The 25,091-nt window shown below is 42.9% G+C and overlaps 1 protein-coding gene across 6 annotated transcripts; it reads right to left on the reverse strand.

The window, feature by feature from the left end:
- On the reverse strand, positions 1–25,091 carry nfyc (nuclear transcription factor Y, gamma). 6 transcript variants are annotated; one of them, XM_042436705.1, is made up of 12 exons: positions 24,988–25,091; positions 13,472–13,581; positions 13,237–13,308; positions 11,762–11,875; positions 9,834–9,929; positions 8,580–8,756; positions 6,258–6,326; positions 4,903–5,058; positions 4,384–4,488; positions 4,177–4,236; positions 3,593–3,697; positions 1–841 (listed from the first exon to the last, which is right to left on the reverse strand). In XM_042436705.1, the coding sequence occupies exons 2-12, from the start codon at positions 13,568–13,570 to the stop codon at positions 689–691; spliced, it is 1,206 nt and encodes a 401-aa protein (XP_042292639.1). In that variant the 5' UTR covers positions 13,571–13,581; positions 24,988–25,091; the 3' UTR covers positions 1–688. The 6 variants fall into 6 exon arrangements, with proteins under 6 accessions (XP_042292639.1, XP_042292642.1, XP_042292641.1 ...); XM_042436708.1 differs by lacking the exon at positions 1–841 and adding an exon at positions 2,228–2,251; XM_042436707.1 differs by lacking the exon at positions 1–841 and having other exon boundaries at positions 2,327–3,697; positions 13,237–13,305.

The raw sequence follows: 25,091 nt of genomic DNA on the forward strand, positions 1-25,091 counted from the left end.
TAGTTAGATCATTTTTGGGGCATTTTTGCCTTTATTTGATAGTTGATAGCATGGAGACATACAGATACGTATAAGGGTATGACATGCAATAAAGGCCCTGAGGTTCAAACCAGATTGTGAACTCTTTGGCCATGTGACATGCAATAAAAATAGGAAATAGTTCATTTTTAGTTTAAGTTTGACCAGCTTACGGGAATCCTTACATTCTGTGTCACAATGGCTTGAGTCCTCTAACTACATGTAAAAAAAACAATACCCAAAACCTCATTTGGACAATCAGACTTCTCTGTTAAAGGAACAAAACTATGGAACTGTCTACTCACTGAGTTAAAGATGCAACACAATTTTTTCAACGGAGATGTTAAAACATTGCTAAAAGAGACACAATATTGTTCTCGTATTTTTGTGGATGTGTTTTTTTTTTTCCTTTTCTTTTTTCCATTTTAACTTTTTTAAAAAGCCTTCTGTGGACAGGTGTTGTGAATTAGCGCTTCGCTACAAACATTAAATATAGTGCACCTGGTGCTTGTGCATAATTGTATGTTGCAGTTCCAATGCTATTCATGCGACTCAAATAAAATAAGCCTAACTTAAAATGTATTCAAACTTAACTATATTGTGCCTTTTACAACAAGAGCTGACAACAAAAAGTTTTTTCTTACCTGAAGCAAATGGTTTAATATCTTTATCAACAAACTCTGGGGCATTTAATACCATTTGAGGTTTGAATTGATGTACTGTGTTTTAATACTTTTAATGAGCCAGAAACTGGACAACCTGGTTGTGAATCTGTTTCACCTCCAGAGGTGCTGTTCTGTTGCTGACCCTGCACTCTGAGCTCCTTGTGAAGGGAGATAAGCAAGATAAGAGAATTTTGCTACAGGGATCATAGAAGTGTCACATTATTCTTACACAACACTGTAATGCCAGGACCTGGGAAAAGCTTGCATTATGGTTTGATGATGATTAAAAGAAAATATCCCAACACCTCAGACAAAGAGAAAAGAGGATCAAAAACAAACCTCATCTTAGTGACTCTTCACTGGTGTTATGTTGCTAACATGGTGAGACCAACTGGTGTTGTGGCCCTATCACAAGGTGCAGACCACGGCCAAAGTGGTCAGCCCCAATTCATCTGGCCATGGTTGCCTTGATCTGACCAGACGAGCCAGCCAAGAAAAATACCAGCAGACAATCCTTTTCACGCTTGACTTAAGCTCAAACATTCTCACAATCCTCGTTCTTCTTATTAGAAAGAGCCAAGCATGAGTCTGCACTCATTAATGCAGTTATTGTTCAGTGATTAAGTCGATTAAGAAAGGGCCCTCCGGTTTAAGTTATGTTTACTTGTGGCACTGACTACCGTGGCTTAACCAGACAATTGTGTAGCGAGGGGTCACTATGAGCATATATGTGGGGAAATTAATTTGTTTTCACACTGCTAGATAAGATACTTGCCATCTTTGAACTTTCAGCACTGACACAATGTTGAATGTGAGGTCTATTACTTGGGGCAAATTGGAACATTATGAACAGTGTGCATCTCTCTGCCTACCTAATTTTCTGTTCCACCATAATTACTTCTCTTCCTTTTAAGATTTAGGTCGGATAAGGAATGCAGTCTGATCTCACAGGAGCTGAGCAGTCTCCAGCCAAATAACTCGTGACTCTATTGTTAACCGCTTGCCCTTTCTGGCACATGAAGCTTTTCCAGCACTCAAGGAAGGTAGCAGAAATAAGATTAGTGGTGTTCATATAGTCTGGTTTGGGTGCAATGTGTAGATACTGATTGCACACTTTTGCCAGACAATTGTAGTGTTGTACACTTTTGATATGTCCATGCTGCTAAAACAAAGCTAGTGATGAAGAATGTTAAAGCTGTGCTTGGCAATAAATCAGGTGTTCTTATTATAACAGTGGAATTTACTGGATGAGTGCTGCCCTCCTATGGCCATTTGGAAAAACAACACAAGCACGAGCACTATCAATGTTTTCTTGTGTCCTTAGTTAAAATAAGTCCTGAGCATTAAAACACTTTTATCTTTGTCTTATGACATTGCTTTCATTTCACACCTGTAAGATCAGAGTACCTATAAAAGCAACAAAGGACATTATACTTTGGGCTGTGCTGTTGTGATGTGTCTACCTGTAAATACAGTAGGAGGTGACAGTCTTATCTCCTGGTGTGCTGTTGCATTTCTCACCTGTCTCCCTGTCTACTGTCCACACACCAGTAAGGTGCTTAACTCACCTAAAATAAAACAACAAAAAGAAGAAGATGAGCTACCAAGACACACTCAAAAAAAATACGATGTAAACAAGACTCTTAGACAAGTTATGGTTTTTATTTTTTCTCACAAACAAAGTTTGTTTACAAAAAGGAACATCAAAAATAAAATTGTACCTATCTATTGCATGTCATGCTGGCAGTTTGAACTACATGCAAAAACAACAATAAGAAGAACATTGATAATAATCATTACTGTACAAAAAATGATGAGATAGATATGAGGCCAAACATCATTTCAAAATCAAAAGAAAAACACTTGTATTGAAAAAAATGAGATATCTATAAAAAGGGTGTTTTTTTTTGTTTTGTTTTTTTTTTGCTCCAGACGGAGTCATGTGTTTGTACATGAGACTTAAACCAGGGCACAAGACTCCAGAACCACCCGAGTAGAGTGAAACTGCATAGAGACAGAGAAGAGCTTCCCCGCTCTCAAGACAGAGGGATGAAGAGAGTGTGTGAGTGAAAGGAACAAAATAGAAGAGTAAAGACGACTGTGTCACATACAGTTAACCTATACAGTTTGAAGCCCTTACAATGTTACGTCATGCTTCATCATCAAAGTGGAAAAAACAACACAACTACATGAATTTATCATTGAATCTTAAAACCTCTTCTGGCAATCCCTTAGATTGACTTGTTGTAAAAAGTGATATCTGAGGTATATGGCTTCATTTCATCCATCAACTACATGACAAACAACGAAGAGGGTATGATTCATGTCTTCCCATAAGGAAAGCAAGAGGTGAAGAGTCCCACGGCTTCCTCCGACCACAGATAAGCTGGCCAGAAGCAGGTCATGTAGACAGAGATGGACACTTTCCCAAATCATTTCCAAATGGAGAGCAGACAGGAAGGAATAAAACACACACTTTTTTTTCATATTTTAAAAGTTTGGACATGAGATGAAAGGAAGAGTAGACTGTTGTCAGGGACTGTGGCAGTGGGTGCACACTTTCGGCACAGATGTGGGGTTACAGATGTACAAAAACGTAAACTGTGACTATGCATTGATGCAATTTAACATGTTTTCATGAGCGAGTCAATCAGTATCCCTTTGGTTTTTGATCCAGTGTACTAAATTTGTTACAAAAAAAATGAGTGTTACAAGATTTCAGGTCCCTCGTCTAAATGAGCAGTGCTTAAAATCAAGATTATCAAGTGTCCTTTGACAGAGTCGGTTGCATGTGTCGGCATCACATGGGCTGGTGTGTGTGTTGTATGTATGTGTGTGTGTGTGTGTGTGTGTGTGTGAGTGTGTGTGTGTGAAGAAAAGGTTCCTGGTTGGGCTCAGTCAGTGCTGACCTGCGTGACCTGTGCGTCAGCTGTCTGGTTGGTGGACTGAATGAACATTGGTTGGGTCAGCTCCTGTCCTGCTGGCATCGTCACCTGCTGAATCTGATACAACTGCTGTAAAAACAGAAAGACAAAGAGGTTGAAGGTGTGGGTGTAGTCAGATGTGGAGTTACATTTGGAGTTTTTCTCATTTTCCTTCAAGGAGGTACCTGTGTGTACTAATTAAAATTATGCTAATAATGCTAACAAGCCAGAAATGAACAAACTTGAGTAAATCACATGCCTGAAAATAGAGCAATATTCAATACACATGGGAATCCCTCCTATGTTGCTCTTTCTGAGGGTTCTTTGTTTTTTCACCCCATTAAAGGGTTATTTTTGGGTTAGTTTTTTGAGTTTTTTCGTTTTTCGAATCAAGGGTCTACAATAGTGGGTGTTTTATGCTGTACAGATTGTAAAGCCCTTTGAGGCAAATTAGTACCATAATTTGTGATTTTGGTCTACATATATAAAAGTGACTTTGTATCTCAAAATGTGTCTGTCAAAGTTTAAGCTTTTACACATTACATATATATATTTTTTGCATTCATTACCTGTCCATCAGTAAACTGGTTGAACTGCTGCTGTCCTTGCTGTACCTCTGTCTGCGTGATCTGAAAACAAAACAAGTTATTAATTTACCGTACGTTTTCAACACATAACTAATTGAACCATGTGAATGCTCGGATATCAGGTTGATCGGTAGATTCTTTTAATTTCATTCACGGATTTTTTTTTTTTTTTTCTCTCATTGTGATCACCTGCTGGGTGTTGGCGAGAGTCTGAATCTGTCCTTGAACCACTTGTGCTCCGGAGACAGGCTGGGCTAAACGGATGTATTGTAGCTGGCCTGTGTTTAGTTGCACCTACACCCAACCGACACAGGGGGGAGACAAAGTTTGGTTTAAAGCAAATGTCATTTGAACGCAGAGGTCACAGCCATTTTCCTATTCTAGACAATAATCATTCACTTGCCTCTGGTGAATTGTTAACTTTCTAAAACGAATGTGTGATGACTCCCAATAAACAGTGAAGGATGAATAATTCACTAAAAACACAGTGTTAATTAAGTACCACGATGTCAACCACCATGACAGTAACAACATGCAGCGAGCACGCTACTATGGCATTTTGTCTGTTTCAACCTGGGGCTTTCTCTTCTTCCTCTCATTCCAATCTCTGACCTTACTTTCCACTGCTTGCTTTATCACCAAATGCTTCAGCTTCTTCCTCCTCTAATGCCCATCACTTCTATTTTCCAGCTTAACGCCATTTCTTACCGGAATTTGCTGGATCTCTCCTGTGTTGGTGATGATCTGCTGCATGACCTGCATGGTCTGGCCTTGGGCTTGAGCTGTCTGAGCTTGACCCTGGGCTGTAGCCTGGACAATCTGTACCTGCTGGCCCTCACCCACTTGCATGGCCACTGGAGCGCTCTGAGGGAGATTAAAGAAGAGACAGAAAGACAGAAATACAGAAATACAGAAAAAAAGAAAGAGGGACACAGAGACAGAAGTAACATATTAGTTGTTTAACAACAGCTAGTACAGGCATGTGGTTTATGATTGACACAAAGCAAAGACCCAGGAAATCACGAACTTTCCTGGAAAAGGATTGTAACCCAGCAGTATGAAGCTTCATTTTAACAGTGTTAAAAGATCATCATGCAGGCACAAAAGACACGAGGACATAAGGTGACAAAGCAGATTTCAAGACCTCTCATTCTCCTCTATCTGTCACACCATCCAGGAAAGGCCACCTGATCTGATGCTTTGGGCTCAGACTACAGGAGTTTCGGACCTCTTTATCCCCGATTCACCCCTCCCGACAATCGGAGGAGAAATCTAGTCTTCGACCTTGGTCCGTACTGATGTTCGGCCCAGATTGTCTGGTAATGTGAAGGGTTTGCAGATCCAATCTTAAACTTCCAGGACTGCTCGCAGACTCATCGGAGCAGCCCAGATAATTTCAAACATGTTTGATATTTAGGAGTTAAAATCTGGATGATTACATCACTACTTTCCGAGCGGGACCACAACAGCCAATGAGAGAGAGCTGACGGTGTTGCCAAGCAACAGTAAACATTCTAGCCCTTGAGGCTAACGTTAGCTAGCATACTACTGTTGACAGATATTACAACTGACATCTCACATCCAGTTTTTGCTGAAGAACAGACAACCCGTGATGACCACATCTCTCCAACCACTTTTTCATCCAGACTCATTTAATGTTCTGCTTTTGTTTTTTCTCACTGCAAAGCATTTTGTCTACATCTGCTTCCCCATGAGATCATGTGAGATCACGTGAGGTGGTGCATTGCTACATCTGGCACAATAACCTTAACATCCTTAATATCTTAATATCCTGTAGTGTGTGATGCGCCATTCTTTTCAAACCTCGTAATGTGTGCAGGTTTGAGATTAAAGAGAAGAACATCTGTGAAGTTTCTCCTTATGTGCGTGGAGCAACCTGATTTCAAAAATCGGTTGAAACTCTTACTTTACTAACTTTTAAAACTGTAGTCTGAGCCTGGCTTTACAGACCTCAGTCACCTGATCAGGCCGAAGCTTGTCACCTACAGGGCTGTGGCAACAAGCAGCGATACATATAAATGGACGTGTGCATGTGTGTTTACCGTGATGGGTGTGCCCTGTGATTGCACCTGCACTTGCTGTAACTGCTGCATGGTGGCACCTTGAAGCATCTGATGGCCGACAGAATAAACGACCAGGTGGTGGAGAATGAGAAAATGAGAGAAAGACACACAGTGAGAAAGCAGCGATTGCAACAACTTAACACATGAATATAAGCATGTGTGGAGTGTATGCGCAGAAAGCTTAAATGTTAGAGCGGCAAACTGTGACATATAAGCAGCAAATGACATTTAGGAGCATGTTTATCAGATATGCAAGTAAAATAGGGGAAATGATAAAGGGGCTGCGGTGAAATGACAAAAACATGTAATAACAATCATGGTGGTGTTTAGACAGGTTTAAAAAATGCATGTACGCCACAGTGACATTTATGGCAGCTTAAGTAATGTCAGCGGTGGTTTCATAAGAGAGTTGGTGACCTGAGAGGAAAAATGGCAGAATCAGTACAACAGTGACAACTAGTGACACTGAAAGCTCTGCACATGGACACAGATACAAAAAGAAAGTGTGTGAAATGAGCCCATCACCTTTCACTATTCTAACTTTCACTGTCTTTTCTTTTTATTTTTGTCTGTCTGTATTGTAAAGCATTTCCTGTTAGCACCTCACTCCACAGACCAAATCTCTTGCACCAAACATGACATGTGCTTGATGGGTAGTGGAAAGCTAAGCTTTATTTACATTAGTTAACACAGGAGTAAAAAAAAAGGAATTATAGAATCTGAATACTGAAAAGAGGGATCATGAGGATGCAAAGGTGCACTAGGATTAAGCTGGTAGACAACAAACCAGATACTTAAAAGGTACAAAAAGTACAATTACCAAGTTGCAATGACAGAGAGTTGTGGTGAAGCTTAGAAAATTCCAGCTTTTTATCTCAACAAACAAAAAACCTTCTTTGAAGATTTAAATGTAAACCTTTCACTTATTCCCGTAAGGCCCACCTTTTAAAGTGCTACCTTGTAAATAGCTTACAATGGAGTCTACATAAGGTGAGTGTCAAAGTGTGACCTCCCTGCTCTCTGCAGGGACTGCAGCAGTAGCAGCGCTAGTGAATCAGGCCAGGTCTAAACGAGTATGACAGCTCAGCTAAAGGCAGTCTGCTGAAGCAGCATGAAGCACCACAGCAACCCAGCAGCATAACTACATGACATGCAGAGACCAAGCTGGAGAGAGAGTGCTTTGGAGCAAAAGTAGTAGGAATGAGACAATTAGAGAGAGAGAGAGACAATTGAAAGGTTTCCCCAAATATATCTGTGAGCTTATTGGGTAGTGAAAGCATTATGATCCTGAGGGGGAATGTTCACCCCCTAATACTGTGTGCATGCGTGTGAGAGATTGAGTGTGTGTTTATATGCATGTGCGAGGGACTTGGATCACTTTATTAAACAGCTATTAATTCCCTGTTTTTGTTTCTCTCAGCTCATTTGTTTGTAGCTGAAGCACACTGCGCTAGTGAGAATGACAAACAGGAAAAAAGAAAAAAAGTGTGTCTAGCTTCAGATAGTTAATTCTTAAAGTTTTTTTTATTTTGTTGTTGTATTATTAACTTATAAGGCAACACATACTGTGTGTGCCTCATGCTTATATGAGCCAGGATCTCAGCCCAGATTCACACACTGTAAAGCTGATGATATGTGTTTATTTTGGAGTCAAGGATTTTGCAAGAAAAATAAAATGACACAAATTACATCAATCACTTCAGTTACAGTAAGTATTTTATGTGTCTATAAACATAATTTATATACTAAATAACATATATGGAAATATTCATCTAAACAAAGTGTTCAGATCACATGTTTCCTCAGCAGGGTTTCAGAGGAGTGTGTGCAAGTGTGTAGTTATGTGCACTGGGTGTGTTCTGAGGTTCAGTTATTCCTGCTGGTGGGAGAGCGGTCAGCTCCTAAATGTGAGCTAAGACTAATATCAATAAAGCCAGGTGTTACTACCTCAGTAACAAGCCTTTTATAGCAGGATTCCCGGGATCAGGTGCAGTCTAGAATGTGCTACTTAACATTATTTGGGAGACTGGTAATCCTTCACGTGATACACAGACACACATATACAATATCTTGTTCTTGGAAGTTCAGCAGAGGCGTCCTTGACTGGTTATTTGTGTGTTTTTGTGGGGGCAACTCAGCCTCTCAGCTGTAGTTGTAATTCACTTGGTTCTCCACACTGCCTGATATTCTCATATCTAGCTGTGCTTTCATTTTGTTGTTGCTTGTTTCAATTTTGGTGCGAGTCCACCGCACTCTGTGAAGTGCTTTGTGTCAAACTCTGAAACAGGTTGTTAGCAGTACCTGTCCTTGCTGTGGCTGTGCGATGATGATCTGTCCGGGCTGGATGGTCGTGGCTGTTTGTGCGCCAGGTTGCTGGCCCTGTTGTGTGCCCTGCACCTGTACGGCTCCGGGCTGCTGGGCCAAAGTGAAGTAGTACTGCACCGGCTCTGCTGGAGCTACTGACTGACGCATCTCCTCCTGAAAATGACACACACACACACACACATTGAAGGAGGCCTATCAGTCCATTACATCTCCATGAATTATTTTTGTAGGTGTAACGGTAGAGGAGGGCACATCTGATAAATAACTGATGGGCTGCGGCTGGGGAAGAGTAATGTAATCTGGACCTAAGATCCATTACAAGCATCATACAAGTCAATACCATAGACTTCAGGCCTGGAGGCTGGCTAGACTGAACGTGGTGTTAACTCTGATCAACCTGCACAATTTACACAAAAAACAGTACCAAACATTTATGATTCCAATGTATTGTAGGTGTACAAAAACTGAATAATGTGACAGTTATTGATTTATGTATGGAAATGCTTTCTCTGTTCGTCCTCTTCCAGGGTCAGCCACAGAAATGCAGCGTCAGAGCGTGTTGGGGATTCAGCTTACTCAGCGCTCTTCAGCAGGTTGGATGCTTGCTGGCACGAGTGCTTGAGTCCAGGTCTAACAATTATCACAATTTAAGTGTCAGTGAACACTGACCTGTGTCGTCCTGCGCCATAACTGACTAATGAGCAGGGCTTCATCTTGATGAGGTTTTTCCATCACCAGAAGCGTAAACACCCCTCTCCCAGCTCCATGACAACACAGCTGAGAGTGTAGGATGTTTACATGCCTGGAGACAGTCTACTTGACAACAAATTTAAATATCGCACGCCTCCATCTGGCATCTTTAATTTTCATACGGTATATCAAGTTCCAGCTTGAGCAAAACTTAAACATAATATTCTGTTTTCCTTCAGAAAAGACACTTGAATTTGTCTGAAATGTCCCGGGTACAGGACATATTCCAAACTACAGTGTCATCGCTGGGGTTACTGTTGGCTGTCAGAGGCAATAAGATGCTGCAAACATCCGACTGAAAGCCCTTGCTATCCAAACCCCAGCTTCCAGTCAAGGATGTTTACAGCACCTCCAGGTTGCCAACAAAGATGAAGACACAGATAATCAGCTCTGACGCCTAACTTTCATGTGTGAGACAAGACTCAGATCACCTTTGGATACACCAGCTGTTTGCCAGTCAGTGTTAGCGTGCTTCCCTACCTGTCGTTTAGGGGGCTTCAGGTCGTCGCGGGGCACAATGTCGATGAGGAAGTCAAACTGGTCAAACTTCGTTATCGCCATGGCAATGTCGTTCCTCTGTTAACATGACAAAGACACAAAAGGTCAAGTGATAAGGTCAGAGTTTGATTATGCTAATTCAATACATACAGCTACCTATATATAAACATGCCTCAAGGGCCTCAATGTCAGCTCCCCAGAAATAACTACTACTGTGGAGTTGAAATTAAGTTCCCAGTAGCACTGTAACAGGTATTTGCTTTGATAATTCAGCTCAAAGGAAGAGAGGATAAGTTTAGAGCTGAAACGAATAGTCAATTTTGAAAATCAGTTAACAATTTGAGTCACTTTTCAAGCAAAAAATGGCAAACATTCCAGCTTCTCAAGTGTGAGGATTTGTTGGTTTTCTTCTATTATTGTAAACTAAATGTCTTTGGGTTTTGGACTTTTGGTCGGACAACTTCATCATGTCACCTTGGACTGTGGGAAACTGTGATCTGCATTTTCACAATTTCCTGACATTTTATTGACAAAACTATAAAGAAATGGATTGGCAAATTAATCAAAGATGAAAATAATGAATTGCAGCTCTAGAAAGGTTACATGAAAGTTCAACAACTTTCTTTTTTTTTTTACCCAACAGTCACTTAAGGCACTTAAGGATTAATAAAAACCAAACACCCTAGCATCACAATCATAAACCTGTGTGTGAGACGGGTGGAAATTAACAGGAATGACGTTTTCCTGCCCTCATGATCACAGCTGCTATACCCCTTCCCATATCCACGGCAGTGTGCTGTCTCTGTGGAATTTTCCACAGGATATTGGCTGTCAGGACCCCCCATTGTGGCCCTCCCCGCACTAGAGGCTATTTATAGTCGCTTGATTAATATCTGGTAGCACCAGGTCACATCTACACTTGTTCTATTGATGAGCGTTGCTATGGTGAAACCAATTGGCGTGCCCTCTTCACAATAGGACTGAGAGCATGTGGAAACGGAGAGCACTGTCTTCCCTCACGTAGACACAAGTGAATCACACATTCATGAGTTGTCACGTGTATCTAATGCGTCATCTGTGGTGTAAAATGTAATTCTCATGTAAACTTTCACAGTAAATGGAGTTTCTATTTTAAGCATGCGGTGCAGAGATCCTCCAACTGAGAGTTTCATCTAAAAAAAATTGAACCCTGGGACAGAGATAAGCCAAAACAACAGCAAAGTGAACACACTTCCAAAGTAGGTCTTCAATTTAAGACTCCTCCGAGACTCGCTGCGATGAAAGCGATTACGCTGTCTTTTTTTCCAGCCTCTTTTTCTACCTGCGTTGGCATACACACGCATATCCATGGGCTGCTAATCTCTCAGAGGTATGTGAATGGATAAAGTGGACTTAAGGACTTTTATGTTCTACTCCACAGTTTTTCCCCTCTTGACATCCAGGTGAGACAAGCTCTAGTCTGATTTTCCCAACTGTTCCCATCAGCACTCTCATGTTCCCAGTTTCCTTCTTCCCCTCGCATCATTCCCAGAGTCCATCTTATTCAACTTTGGGACAGCAGAGCAGGCAAAATGGCACCGGAGGGAAAAGTGGGTCACCGGTGCCCGCATGGCTTTGCTTTCAAACAGAGGGATATTCCTCAAGGGGATGCTGGTATGGGGCCTCTGCTTGTATATGCACACAGACACAAGTACTTTGTGAATATAAAAGTAAAAATGATGCATGGGTGTGAGACTGGAGTTCGAAGAGTTGAAAAGAAAAATGTGGTAGAATAAAGATGTGTAAAGAAACAGGAGAGAGGCAGGGAAACACAAGTGTGATCTGATATGGAGGAACAGGTAAAGAAGGATATGAAGGAGTAAAAAGAAGACGACGAGAACAGAGGTCACGTAACTATGTGTGTGTCTGACCTGTAGTGTGCGTCTCTTGTTGTCCTCGGTGTGGATCCATGCTCTGAGGGTGAGCTCTGTGATGAATATCTGAGCTGCCTTGGCAAACAGGACCGGAGCCTCTGCGCTGATCATCTGTACGGTCGAGATGGAGTTACATTTGGTTAAATACGCCCACATGTTATATGCTACATAAATCAATCAGGACCTGACTAACAAATGGATGCATCAATCTCACAGGTGCTGCAAAATAAGCAATAAATTCATTCATTTGTTTAAACTCCAAAACATCACTCAAACAAAACTGTTTCACACCTCTTCAGTTGTAAAGTCACAGTTATGTCAGCCTTAAGTGGCAAATTGCATAGCTTGAAACCCTATTTCCTCATACTGAGTGGCACTGAACTCTCAGACCAGACCACACAATATAATTAGTTAAGTATACGGACATAAATGTGAAGCTTAAATGTACAAGACGGACTGAAATAATGCCACTCCGCTCACATGTGCACGCACACATGCAGTGAAAAGCTGCTGTGTCAGGGCTGCCAGAAGGGTCTTGTCTTCAGATATGTTAGTGATCTCCTGATCTCTTTACCACTTTAAGCTGCTGCTTAACTAAGGGGATAGCGCTCTTCACACGACACATTCGAGCCACACACATACATACACACACATGTTCCAAGGTTCTGTCTTTAGAGACCATGAACGAACAGTCCTGGCTGATAATCTCTTGTAATGAGGGAAAAATAATCACTCCCCCATGTGCCTTTACTGTCGAGTTGAATGCAACTGACAAATGTTAGCAGATTAGTTTCTTTGAATAAAGCTCGTGAATTAATATCAAGGTATATTTTAAGTGATTGGTAGCCCAATAAAATCAAATCCTTCTTTTACTTTACCCAGTTGTTCAACTTTAACCACAACTTGTCAAAATGAGGAATATGTTTAGAAAAGCAGCCAGAATCTCTGCAATGTGAAGCTACACAAGGTCAAATCAGCTCAACAGCTACTGCTAATGGCTACACTAAGTGGTATTAACAGCTACTTACTACACAATCTGTTTTGTAATTTTACTTAATGATGCTTGATTATTTCTCTATGCACAATGTTTTGATGTAAACCCATTTGATATAAATAATGGACTTCTTATCACCAGACATTGCTGAATGCATAAGAGCTGATAATATTATTTCCATTATATAATAATCTTTGCTGTTCAGTCCAACAGACCATTCATGGGCACTGAGTGGTCTGAGCACTCGTAGAAGGCACTTGCTTTTCCCAGACTTGCCTGATCTTATGTCTGTAGTTATTCAAAATAATGAGGAAGCCAAACACATTTGTAGTGCATTTCTCTCCTTTTCTCAATATAGTTTATCTACTGTATGTAGTTTCTATTATTTATCTAATATTATAGTTTCATTACTGTACACCCACCTCATAATAAATATTTTCTTCAAATGATGTGTCAATTATTTTGACTCTCCTCTTACCTTGACATCCTCATCCAGCTTCATGATTTTCTTGATTCGAGCCAGAGGCAACTCCTGCACACGGAAATCCTTCTGAAATGAACAGATGGGTGTTCGGTTGGTGGCAAAGAATAGTGCACAAAGGGATAGTGCACAAGACAAGATTTTCTTGTCTTGGGAGACAATATTAAACATTTGAATTTTAGTGTTCATTCTGTTGGTATGTGTGTGTGTGTGTCTGTTTCAATGAGCGTACCACAGTCAGGTTCCTGATTTCCTCCATGACACGAGGCCAGAAGGACTGGAGAGTTTGCTGGGCATCGCTGCCCCCGGCTCCAAACGCATCTGCAGACATCCTCTACTCTGCTGCACGGAGGGATGACAGGGGAGGAGGGAAGGGGAGGGATAGAAGCAAAAGGTTAAGTATTAGAAAACAAAAACAAAGACATGGTATGTTAAAATTCACAGACACTCAAAGCAGGTCATTCGCCAAGGACACAAGACACCAGGACACGGGATACAGTGTCAGTCCAAGCCAGGCCTGCGCTGCCCACAGCGCTTCCCGTGTGTCAGAACCACATATCCTATCATAGCCTATAATTATAATACAGTGAAATCTAAAATAAGGCCCTGGCAGGCTCTATTCTTGTCCTTGCGGGATGTTGACATACCCAAGATCGCACCACCAGACTGGCTGCATGCTGCCTAATTATGAATGGCTCTATCACCTTCTGCACATAGCTGCAGCTTCTTTGCCAACACAAGCATGTTATGTGCAAGTCAATATCTGCTGGTGACCCCGCACACTGAGGACAGTGCTGAAGCCACAGATCTAGGAGACATGTGTAATTTTGTGTCATAGAGAAACAATCTCCCAACAACACAGACACATGCTCGCAAACTAACCAAAAGTTGTAAACTGAAATAAAGCAAATGTTACACACATAAGCGCCAGAGCTTCTACAAGGGGTCTGACGGCTGGAAAGAGGATCCAGCAGGTTACTATGGCATGCCAGGAATCTGCTGGGGGAATATTGGGCTGCCTGTCTGAGCACGCAGAGCTTGGAGTGTCTGGATCGCACTCTTTCACTCTCCCGTTTTTCTCCCTACCTCAGTGAAAAGATTCGGCAGGGAGAGAAAAAAACAAGAAACATGGGGGGGTACAGAACAAGAGATGAGTGTGTGTGTGGAGCTACTCAGGAGAGACGGGGTGTGTTTGTGTGTGTTGCTGAGGGAGGGGTAGTGCCTTGTCCAGTTCAGCATTAATCCAGCGCTAAGACAAAGTGCCAAAGGCTTTAACAGGGGGTGGTAAGAGACAGACAGGGCCACAGTCACACTGCTGTGCAAACTAGCTATGTGGGTCAAACAAGACAGACAGAGGGAGACACACAGAGAAAGAGACACATGACAGTACAAAGAAAAAGAGTGTTAGGAGAGGGGGGGGGGGGGTCTCCTATCCTTTCTTTTCTCACTCTGGGCCAACAAGCATGAATGGCTGCAGCTCTGGTCCAGCTGACAGACCACTACAAAACAAAAGACAGCCTTTCAAACCCTACATCCAGTGTCCCCCCGCCTCTAGGTTCTGTTACAGTGGTGGTGTACCAGGGGATGGTTTTGACTTTGGGTCCATGTCAGCTCCTTTATTCATACCAGTTAAGTGCAGCTGTAAATATTTTACACTGATAAATCACTAATTCAGAATGTAGGCCCTTTACCGGATTGATTTTTGACAGGAAAGACTGCCTCACTGGCAGATGTGGAAGTTACTGAATAATACAGAAGAGGCACTGCTGCATCCCGTTCTGTCGTTGAGTTTTCGACAGAGTGTAGCCTAAATCAATGAGACAGAATGGCAGTGGGGGAGGAAAGGGGGGGCGGCTTTATATAAATCAATCAGGCCGCATGTAGCTATGGCATGCCAGGCTAGTGATTGACCTTGACAATGTCTCCCCTTCTCTGTCAGACGCTCCAGTGTCCAGTTGCATTTCAAGGTTGATTGAAATCCTGCAGTCACTAGAACAATCCCGGCATTCCACGTGGCAGGAATGACAGATGGGAATTGTAGTCTTTTTTTCCCCTCTGCCCGACGGGTGAACTCCCCTCTGCCGGTTCTTTCGTGGTCTCTGTGTAGTCTGCCACTAAGCTGAACAACGTGACCATGAACAGCACCGTGACCATGCAAATAGGGTGAACAAAATAAGAGCAATGAGAGCCATTTGTTTTTCCAGCTAAACAGCATTTTACCACTTGTATCAGCACTTGATCTTGTGATAATTTTTGAACAAGACAGCCTTGTGTATCTGTGTGTGCCAGCTTGTGTGGTTCCTGCTACTGGTGGCCTGTCAAGAAACAATAATTGAGCAATTCACTTAACAGCATTACAATCAACCATCAGACTAATTACCATGGTTACAACACTATGGCCCAGAGGAAACACAGAAGGATAAAGGAGTTAAAATAGCAAATGATTCGATTGACAAGTAGATAAGTGAAACACATGGGCCACCCCAGATCCTTCTTCTGCTCTCTCTCTTTCACACACACACACACACACTTCCCTTCTCGTAAACTCTTGCTTTTTCTTTCAAAACACTTGGAGAGCAAGAGCTGTTATTAAAAATCACACATACACCCCAACCCCCTCTTGGTGACCTTGTGACCTTCAATCTAAATACACAGCCGCACACCAACCGCAGCGGCAGGAGATGGAGGATGGGGGGGAGGGGTGGTGGGTGGTGGAGTCAATAAGTGAGAAGAAATGAGAAAGCAAGTGTGATGAGAGGCAGGCTGAGGCGTGAGAAGGGGGAAAAGAAACAAAAATGACATATGTGAGAAAAGAGAAGGGCTGAGTATCAATACGCCCTTGAGCCTTACTCCTCCAGCAAGTGTGTGAAACCTACAGTATACCAATATCACCATATTTCCAAGGGCTTGGTATCAATGGAAAGTTTGCGTGGGAGCACGCCGATGTCTGACACACGAGTGCATAACATAATCTTTTCTGCTGACTTTGTGCAACACACCTGCTATGGTCTGGGTCTAGTCATAGTCAAACAAAAACTCTGCACAAAGGAAATAAATCATGACACTCCCCGAAAGCTAATAAATGTCAGTATTATCAAAGCTGTAAAAGGTCTGGAGGTTGATGCAGACTTGAGAAAACCAGTGTCTAGATGGCTTATTTTATCTGCACTGATAAGTACAACTTGCTTCTGTATTTCAGGTTTCTAACCCAGAGTGAGCTTTGAAGAACTACTTAAATAAAAATCTATACTAAAGAATTTAGCTTGTCCAGTTCACTTCCTGTAGCATTATCGGTCACAGCATTGCAAGTCAATATTGATAAAGTATCTACAAATGTTATGAATGTGTTGTACTGTCATGTGTGCTTGTTTTCATGATAATTATTCTGTTGTACTGTGCAATGAACTCAAAAAGCTCATCGCTCCTGTGTTGCTCCAAGCTGCTACTGTATGCTATATTAGGGTACATTGTGTTGTTCTGCAGTGTACATCTCTCTTCTCCTCTTCCCTGCAGTTGTGCTGTCCTTCATCAGGTCATCGAGACAGGGAGATGACGGTGTTGGGTTTCCTTCAAACTGTGCTCTCTCTCTCTCTCCCTCTCTCTCTCTTTCTGCATGTCTTTGAGGATAAATGTGATGTCTGTGCTTTGTCACAGCACACAGCAACTTGCTCTTCCTCCTTGAAGCAGCTCAACATCTCTCTTCCTGTCTCTTCTCCAGTACTTCCCATCTCTCTCTGTCACTCGTGGTCGTGCGTTTCTCTCTTCCTCTGTCTTACTTACTTTCGGCTGATCCCCTCCTTCCAACTTCTCTGAGAAAGTCAATGCTGCTCCGCTTGCAGCAGCTGAATCAGCGCTAATGTTGTTCTGCCAGCCTGTTCCTGCACCTCTCCTCTCTCGTTCCCATCCCTCCCTCCCCCACCCCCCCTCTCCTATTGGCACGTCACATTAAGTGGCCACTCACAGCAGCATCAGCAACTCGCTCCAACTCTGACATCACACCACTTTACATGAGCCTTCGATTCCTGTCCAAATAAACCTGATAGCAGTGCAGAAGACCGGAAAAACAACAAGATAGTATCACTTAGCCGTATGCCTCTTCAATTGCTCTTTAAGATTACTAGAGGAGGACAGAAAAGACAAAGTGGCAGAGAAAAGTTTCAGCCTAAAACTGCACATTGTCTGAAGAGAGTGGAGTTGAGCGAATGGATTAATTTGTCTTTGGTTAAAGTGAAATGTTCTGCAGTTAATTGCCCCTTAATGACCTGACAGTTGGTGTAAATTGAGCTTCATTTTGCTGAGTGTAGTTGATGCATAATGAGGCAAGGCAGTCTGGGACAACCTGAAGGCCTATTTGAAGCAGAAGAGTGAACTTATCCCTGAGGAGTTTCAGTATCACATTGCCGCTGTGGTAAAGAAAAACTCATCTCATCCCAGATCTTTCCCCTGAAGCAGGACTGACGCCTTACATTGAGGCAGATGTGCTCTGAGAGAACTTGACCCACACAGAAATACAAGAAGCACATATTGTACCAAATGATTGTGAAAATGTTGGCAAGTATTAGAATTTGCATCTAGTGCGATTTTTTTTCCTCCCCTTGATCACAGAGAAACTTTGTCAGTGTAAACACATCAGTGTAGCCATTTAGTTAATGTGTCTGGTCGATTTGATTAATTTATTAGTGTGAAAAGCTGCGAGAAAGACGATTAACAATTAACACGTAAGCTGTGATTTAATGCAGTGACAACCCAGATCACGGCTTCAGTTTTACAGTTTTTACAGTACTGTAAATAATTTTATATTACATAGTTGTTAAGAATATAGTTCAGTTATTTCCAGATTGTGACACAATTTTAAAACCTTTTACAATTTTTTACAACTGCCTCTCCAGTCCCAGCGACTGTTAGCAATACATGTATATGGGCGAATTAACATAAACGATGTTAAGAAAGATAGAGGGAGAGTACAACAGAGAGGAAAAGAGAAGTACATAATTTCTTCCCGCACATCATGACCTTAAAGTAACCTTCCACGCAATTATGATTCATGCTTACTGATAGATCTGTTTCACTATAAATGATGAAATCAACCACAAGATATTTTTATACAATATTGTACCAACTATGGGATGAGTGCTGCCTTACTGACAATGTCTTTAGCAAGAGATTTCCACAAGCCCCTGTGTGATACTGTCAATGATGTAAAACGGGCAGTTTTTAGGAAGGTCACTAAAGGTTGAAGTCCGCTAGGTTTTAAAACTGGCTTCCTAAGCAGAAAAGGGAATGCAACTCTGTTTACACAACATACATTACCATAACCCTGAGTAAATAAGTAAACTTAATGTTTAACCTTTAGTGTTTAATATGACAGCTTCATTCTGATTTACTGTGCCCAAATAGATTAAATAAACACAGTTTGGGTAGTAAATGTTATACTTACAAACATTCATTTTAAATGATGGCCATAAGTCAAAGGGGGTGTATTTACAAAACCTGAACTATTAAAGCGTTCACCTTGATGAACCCAATCACAAATACCACACAGAAACAGACTGGCATAGTTACAGCATGCAGGGTAAATGATCTACTCAGGAAAAACAAAAAAACAAGAAGTTCCCAGCCAGGAATTACAGATTAACTACAGGGGCACGCACAACATTTTCACAGATGTTGGTACAAATGTTTTGTGATTAAAAAAGAACAGACGGGGTTATAATGATGGACACGCTCGCTGTGACCTGCAGTGCAACATCCCTTTGGCATGGTTGGACCAAACCGACCGACCAAACAGCCCTGCAAACTTTGCCCTTGGTTCTGCTTCAAGCCAACTCCAGGAAGTGCTAGTCACTGATCTCCCAAGGTCATTCAACAGAGGAGAGAGAGAAACCAGAGAGGGAGGAGGGAGAGAGAGAGAGAGAGAGAGAGAGAGAGGGAGAGAGAGAGGAGAGAGAGATGAAAGAGAGAGGGGGAGGGAGAGGGGGAGAATAGAGAAGGACAGGCTTTTCAACTTTCACTGCAGCACTTAAGTGACCCCAGTGGTTCAGGCTGTGTACTTTCTAAGAAGCTTAATAAAAACATCACATACTGCACATATTAGCTGTGTTCCGTATCCCGCTTTGAGTTTCGCTTCCTCTGCGTCCTCTCATCTCCCTCTACATGTTTCCTTCTCGTTGCTGACAGAGAGACTGCAGGAGCCAATCTCACATTCCTGTGACCTTCATCCAATGCTAGGCCCAGTCTCTGGCGTCAAAGTAGGCAGGGCTAAAGCTACCTGCATATTACACGCTGGAACACAGCTGACTCCCCCCTGGCTGCCCACACTTGTCTTTAGTGACAGTGTACACATGTAAAAAAAAAAAAAAAAAAAAAAAAACCACATGAGGGGGCACCTTAGTGATAAGCTGAAAGGCCTAGCTATGTGTAAGTGGTTTGTTTGGTTTACTTTTTTCCTCCCCTGGTGTGCCTATGGTACAGTGTGGGGCACAAATGATATTCAAATCTCATGCAGACAGCAGCCAACCCTGGGATTTGGCAGCAAGGGCTTCAACTTAGGAGTTATTTTTAGTCTCCCTCGCTCAATCTCTCGCACACTCTCTCTCTCTCTCTTTCCCCCAACGGGACTTTGTTTTGTCAAAGGCACCAATGGAAACTTTCAATTAGGGAGCAAGGGAGGGGAGAGAAAGGGAGTCAGAGGCAAGTGAGAGAGAAGAGGCGCCCTCCAAAGATTCCATCAGAAGAGATCAGATCAAACTATTAGCCTCCTCTGCCCCTGAAGCTGACAGGCTGACAGTCTGTCCCATCTGGGCGTCTGGCACTGCTGGGGCCGGGGGCCTGGGGGATCCTGAGGTCACTGCAACCAGCTGCACCTCTACCCCTGGGGACCCCTGACACCGACAGTGACAACAACACTGAGAGATATCCTCCCAGAGACCCCCCATATACAACAAATCTCCTTTCAACATGGATGCCATCTTTGCTGCTCAGCTCTGCGTCACTGTCTGGCGCTAACGTGTAAACAAGGACGTTGGGGGGGGGGGGGGGGGGGGGGGGGGAGCGGGGTCGGGACCAGCACACTGAGGCACTGCGGCCTCCAGGACATCAGCACCACAAAGAAAGTGAAGTGCATGTGAGCTCAGAGTCAGAGTCTGGAAGCGTTGCACTTCCATACAGTCGATAACCCGGCACAGAGTAAGTGTTTAAGTGCGTGTCTGTGTGAGTGGTGGTCCAAAGTCAATACACAACAAGTGACAGCCAAAGAAAAACAGACTTCACTATATATTGTTACTTTGAGGGTGAAAAAAATACACCAAACACACAATATTAACAACCATCACAGGTTTTTTACCACAGTCCACTCTGTAAAACCATCCAAGCTGTACTGATGTAACTGAACTGAAGGACATGGATGAGAGCAACACACACACACACAAGTACACGCAACATACAACTCCAATCTTCCAAGGAGAGTACTACAAGATAGGAAAGGGAGGGGGATTGGGGACGGCTGTAAAGGACAGACACTGTCATCACTGCAGAGCATGATGGAGAGAGAGAGACAACAGAAAGTGAACCAAGGCAAACTATTTTTTTCAAAAACTCAAAGCCTAACCAACTTGACAGGTCTTCTCTCCAAGTGTGTTTTCAGCGGTCAGACTTACCCCTGTGCCCTTCATGGTGAACGGTCTACCCTGTTGGAGCAGAGCAGAATAGAGGGAAACTGATAGCCCTGTTCAAGTCTCCTTGAGAGAAGCAGCTGCAGCAGGAAGAAGAGGCACAGAGGTTGACAGAAAAACTCTATCAAGCTCCTTCACTTCCTCCAGTCCCCTGATCGTATCAACAGACAAAAGGCACTTTAGCTCCACTGGATGGCTTTAAAAAGGCTCTCAGCCCGGCAAGCCCCCCCCCCCTTCTTCTACCCCTCCCCCTTCTCTCTCCCACTGCCCCGTCTCCTTCAGCAGCCCCCCAACGTCCTACTCCTGCCTAAACATAAAGCTCCGTGTCTCTTCTGTTTCTCTTCTGACCAAGTCCCCTCAACTAGCTGACCTTTTCTCTTTCTCTGTCTTTTTTCACTCACTAACCCCTCTCCCTCTCTCTAGCCAGTGACCCGTGCGTTTGTCTTTGAGCTGACCCCTGGCCCGGCGCAAAGAAGAGGGCGAGTGGGAATAAAAAGCCAGCACAGCAGAAGGCAACAGCGCAACAGCAGGCAAACAGTACAGCGGCACTCCCGACTCACAGACAAAAATCTCTAGCCTCCTTCCCCTTTAACATTCAAGAGTAATCAATCTAGCTTGCTACATGATACTAAAACCCCGCCTCACACCCGGCTCCCACCTCACTCTGACACTTGCAACCAATGAGAACACGGTGTCCTCCTATGCCATTGGATGTTGAACACACCAGTCAGCGCTGACACATCCCCCGCTCCTCCCCTTTCCTCCACCCAACCCCCTTTTACCGACAGCCAACTTCCTGCTCTAAGTTACCTTGAGCTGCAGGATAGGGGTCAGGGAAAAGAAAAGAGGAAGAGAGAGTAGAGAGGAGAATAGGTGAAAAAGAGCAAATAAAGTTGTGGAAAGCTCCTCAGGGAGTGTGTGAGGGTGTGCTAGTGGTGGCTTGCCTCGGCATTGTTTGTTCTCAGGCGGTCCCTGCCTCTCCTGCTGTTGGACGGATGAGAACGGTTCCACGGGCTGCTCTCTGACAACTGCTCTCTGCTTATTTACAATGTCAAACTAAATGTCTCCCTCCGCCCCGCCTCCGCTCTGTCGCTACAGGCTGACAGCACAGTGATGCAGGCAGCCACGCTGACCCTCACTGGCTAAAAGAAGTGCCAGAAAGGATGCCGCATGTTGCATCCACATGATTTAAAGTACAAAAGCATACTGGGCAGACTCGCTGTCTCATACGTGTGCACAGGCATACATGCACATCCACACACACATACACATTTTGCCCTTGCTTTCTCATTCATCCTTGCTCACAGTCACAGGTACACACTGCGCACATCTAGCCTCTAACCAGGCTACTTGTTATATTGAGATTCATTGTAATGTTATGCTAACTAAGGAACAAAATTGTCTACATGCGTGGTCACTCATTATCTGCATAAAATATGAACTTAGTTGAATTAGACTTTATTCAACAATTCTCATGACTCACAGAAACATTTAGCTATGCTGCTTACCGCAACCACAACATTAATCCAATGAAATCCTTATTATAGTGTCAATCAAATTTACACAAACACTAATTACTGCAAAACAGATCATCGCAGTGTCTTTGCACAAAACGAAGAAAAATCAGCTGACTCGTGAGCAGCCACCGGGGGGGAAAAAAAGAGTGCATTTAATTCTCGTCCTATTTGTGGATAAACAAGACTTAAGAGATATGAGTGAAAGTCTGTAAACAAAGACATTGTTGTCTTGACCCCAAAAAACGACGCTCACAGCAACTTCCACAATTAAAACGTCATCAAAAAACCACGTCAGCAATGTCATACAATGCCCTTCTTGTTAACTCGCCACTGGTTTAATGTGCATACCTCCAACACAGTAACCTTTACTTTAGAACACCAAGGCAGGACACGACTGCTCATGTGCACAACTCATGGTGTTAATGCACCACCAACTACATCAGTGGCTCCACATCGTGTATGCAAACTGATTAAGACCAAGTAAAGCCTAGACGATAAAGTGTTGAGAGGTGACAGAAGCTTTGTGTTATGGTAATTAAATTTTAGACAGAGTAGCCTTTAACTGATAACTTGTGCAAAGGATGGAGGTGCGACCTGAAGCTTATGCAGCATATTACTGCAAATCCTGACTGTAGTGAGGAACACAACCAGCTTAAGTGAGAGCGAAAGAGAGCAAACCTGCCCCATCAATGAAAAACCTAGAGGGGGAGGGGAACCGGAAGGATGGAGAAGGACAGAGAGGAGAGTTGTTACAGGATGGGAGGGGTAGAACAAGTGGAGAGAGAACAAGATAGAGACTCAAGAGAAACAAAGCTAAATGTTCCCTTTTCTATTTTTGTGAGGAGCATGGGGACTAGAGCAGGTACTACAGCCGTCCAGTTAATGATTTAAGTGGTGCTGCACAAAGATTAATCCATCCAGCATGGCTGCCGTTTCAGAGCAGTTCTCTGTAGGTACATTCTGGTTACCCAAAATGCCTCAGTAATGACACCTGGCAAGGTCACCGTACAAATGAGACCTTCCCATGACCCGTGCTGCCCGTAGCAGAGACATGTTTGCTCTCACTGACGTTGTTTAGAGATAAACATCCACCAGCCAGACTGCTGGTTTCATAAACACACAGCTTCCTGAGGGTAGCCAAGCCAAACCATGCATTCACCCACAAACATGCAAAAACACATGTACACCTGCATATGACATCTTTTACGCAGATTAAGTTTCCTACTGTATGAGTGACCTTCATTTTGTCATTTTAAATATAGTGTAATGGAAAAGTAGAGTAAATTAAGATGAGAACAATAATGAACCTCTTCTAGATTGATAAAGTTAAATAAACTGTAGGAATGGCACCTTGAAATTATTATATTCACCAGCATTGAGATAGTATCCTTTGTTATTCAACGTTATCTTTAATATGCAATAAGCACATTCCTCATAGATATTTACTTTCAAGTCAATGACTCAAAAAAAGGGCAAAAGCAGAAGTGCAGCTTCATGTTGGATGTTTTCTTTTGTTTTGATCTTGTGGCTGAGTTTCAATCATTTTATTATCTAAGCTTTAGGAGTTTTATCAAGAACAAGTGTTGCTAGCACTGACCCGAGTAAGAAAACAAAGACTCATATTCATATTTACACATTGATAGCACTGGGACTAAGTTAGAGTAACTTTGCTCTTGAGTTATCAGTTAATACGCTGTTGACCGTTAACGGTAAATAATGTTAGATGATACATTAACGTTATAAGCCAGTTAGGATGAACAAAGTGGCTAGCAGGAGATGATAGCATCGAAACAAATGTCCCAGTTGAGGTAACGTAGCAGGCAGAAGTCAGTTTTCAGTCAACAGAGTCTGGGCTCGCTGAAATAAACTAGCTATCATTATGCGAGCTATAGAGCTAAGTTGTGAGATATCAGCAGCTTAAACAATTAAAAGGCACATTCAGTGCTAGAAGCTAACGCTATCATGCTCATTGCTGACCGTGACTTTAATGCTAACGATAGTGAAGTTAATGTGAGCCTGTCGCAGATGAACACTGGTGACAGTTGCACAGCACAGGAGACCATCCGCAACGTGTCTTAATTTTCATCACCACTGGACAACGAGCCCTGCCATCAAATGAAAGTTAGTAAAGCTTTCCAAAGCTATGAAGAAGCAGTCTAACCAATAAAGACAACGTTTGGATCTGTCCTTCAGACCAATCAAACCTCGGACTAGATTCCACCAATCAAGGTTTTTAGGGGCTAAGTTCCTTCTGCAACTGACGCCATTCGGGGGTCCAGCAGGAATGGCCAGTCCGTTTGAAAACCACTCAGACAAGAGCCAATATGGCGGACACAGAACACCAGTTTCCTGACCGCCCGTGATCCCTTCAGCGGGCCACCAATAAGCGCCTCAGAGAGCGGGGAGGGAAATGGCGCCTGTGTTCATCTTCCAAAACAATCGTCTATTGGTCAAGAACAGCAAATGAAAAGAAGCGAAATAATTGTCCCCGCTTCCACCTAACGCGGACCACTTTCTCGTAAACGTTCATCATACATATGAATTTTTAATTTGTTACTCACTTTGTTTTACGGGGTCGAAGTGAAGTCCGGCTCAGCGTATTATTTATTTTATTTAGCTAGCAAGGGGAAACAAGATGGCTGCTATTCGAACCGGAAAGACTTTG

This window comes from Thunnus maccoyii, chromosome 15 (genome assembly GCF_910596095.1).
Source record: "Thunnus maccoyii chromosome 15, fThuMac1.1, whole genome shotgun sequence".
NCBI lineage: Eukaryota > Metazoa > Chordata > Actinopteri > Scombriformes > Scombridae > Thunnus > Thunnus maccoyii.

What these genes read in the sequence shown, in the direction of transcription:
- nfyc (XM_042436705.1), bottom strand. Translation starts at nt 13,570, where the DNA reads ATGTCTGCAGATGCGTTTGGAGCCGGGGGCAGCGATGCCCAGCAAACT. An exon ending in TGAAGCCCCCTAAACGACAG is followed by an intron (nt 8,757 to 9,833) that starts GTAGGGAAGCAC and finishes TGTCATTTTCAG; the next exon opens with GAGGAGATGCGTCAGTCAGT. An exon ending in CTCTCGCCAACACCCAGCAG is followed by an intron (nt 4,237 to 4,383) that starts GTGATCACAATG and finishes TTTTGTTTTCAG; the next exon opens with ATCACGCAGACAGAGGTACA.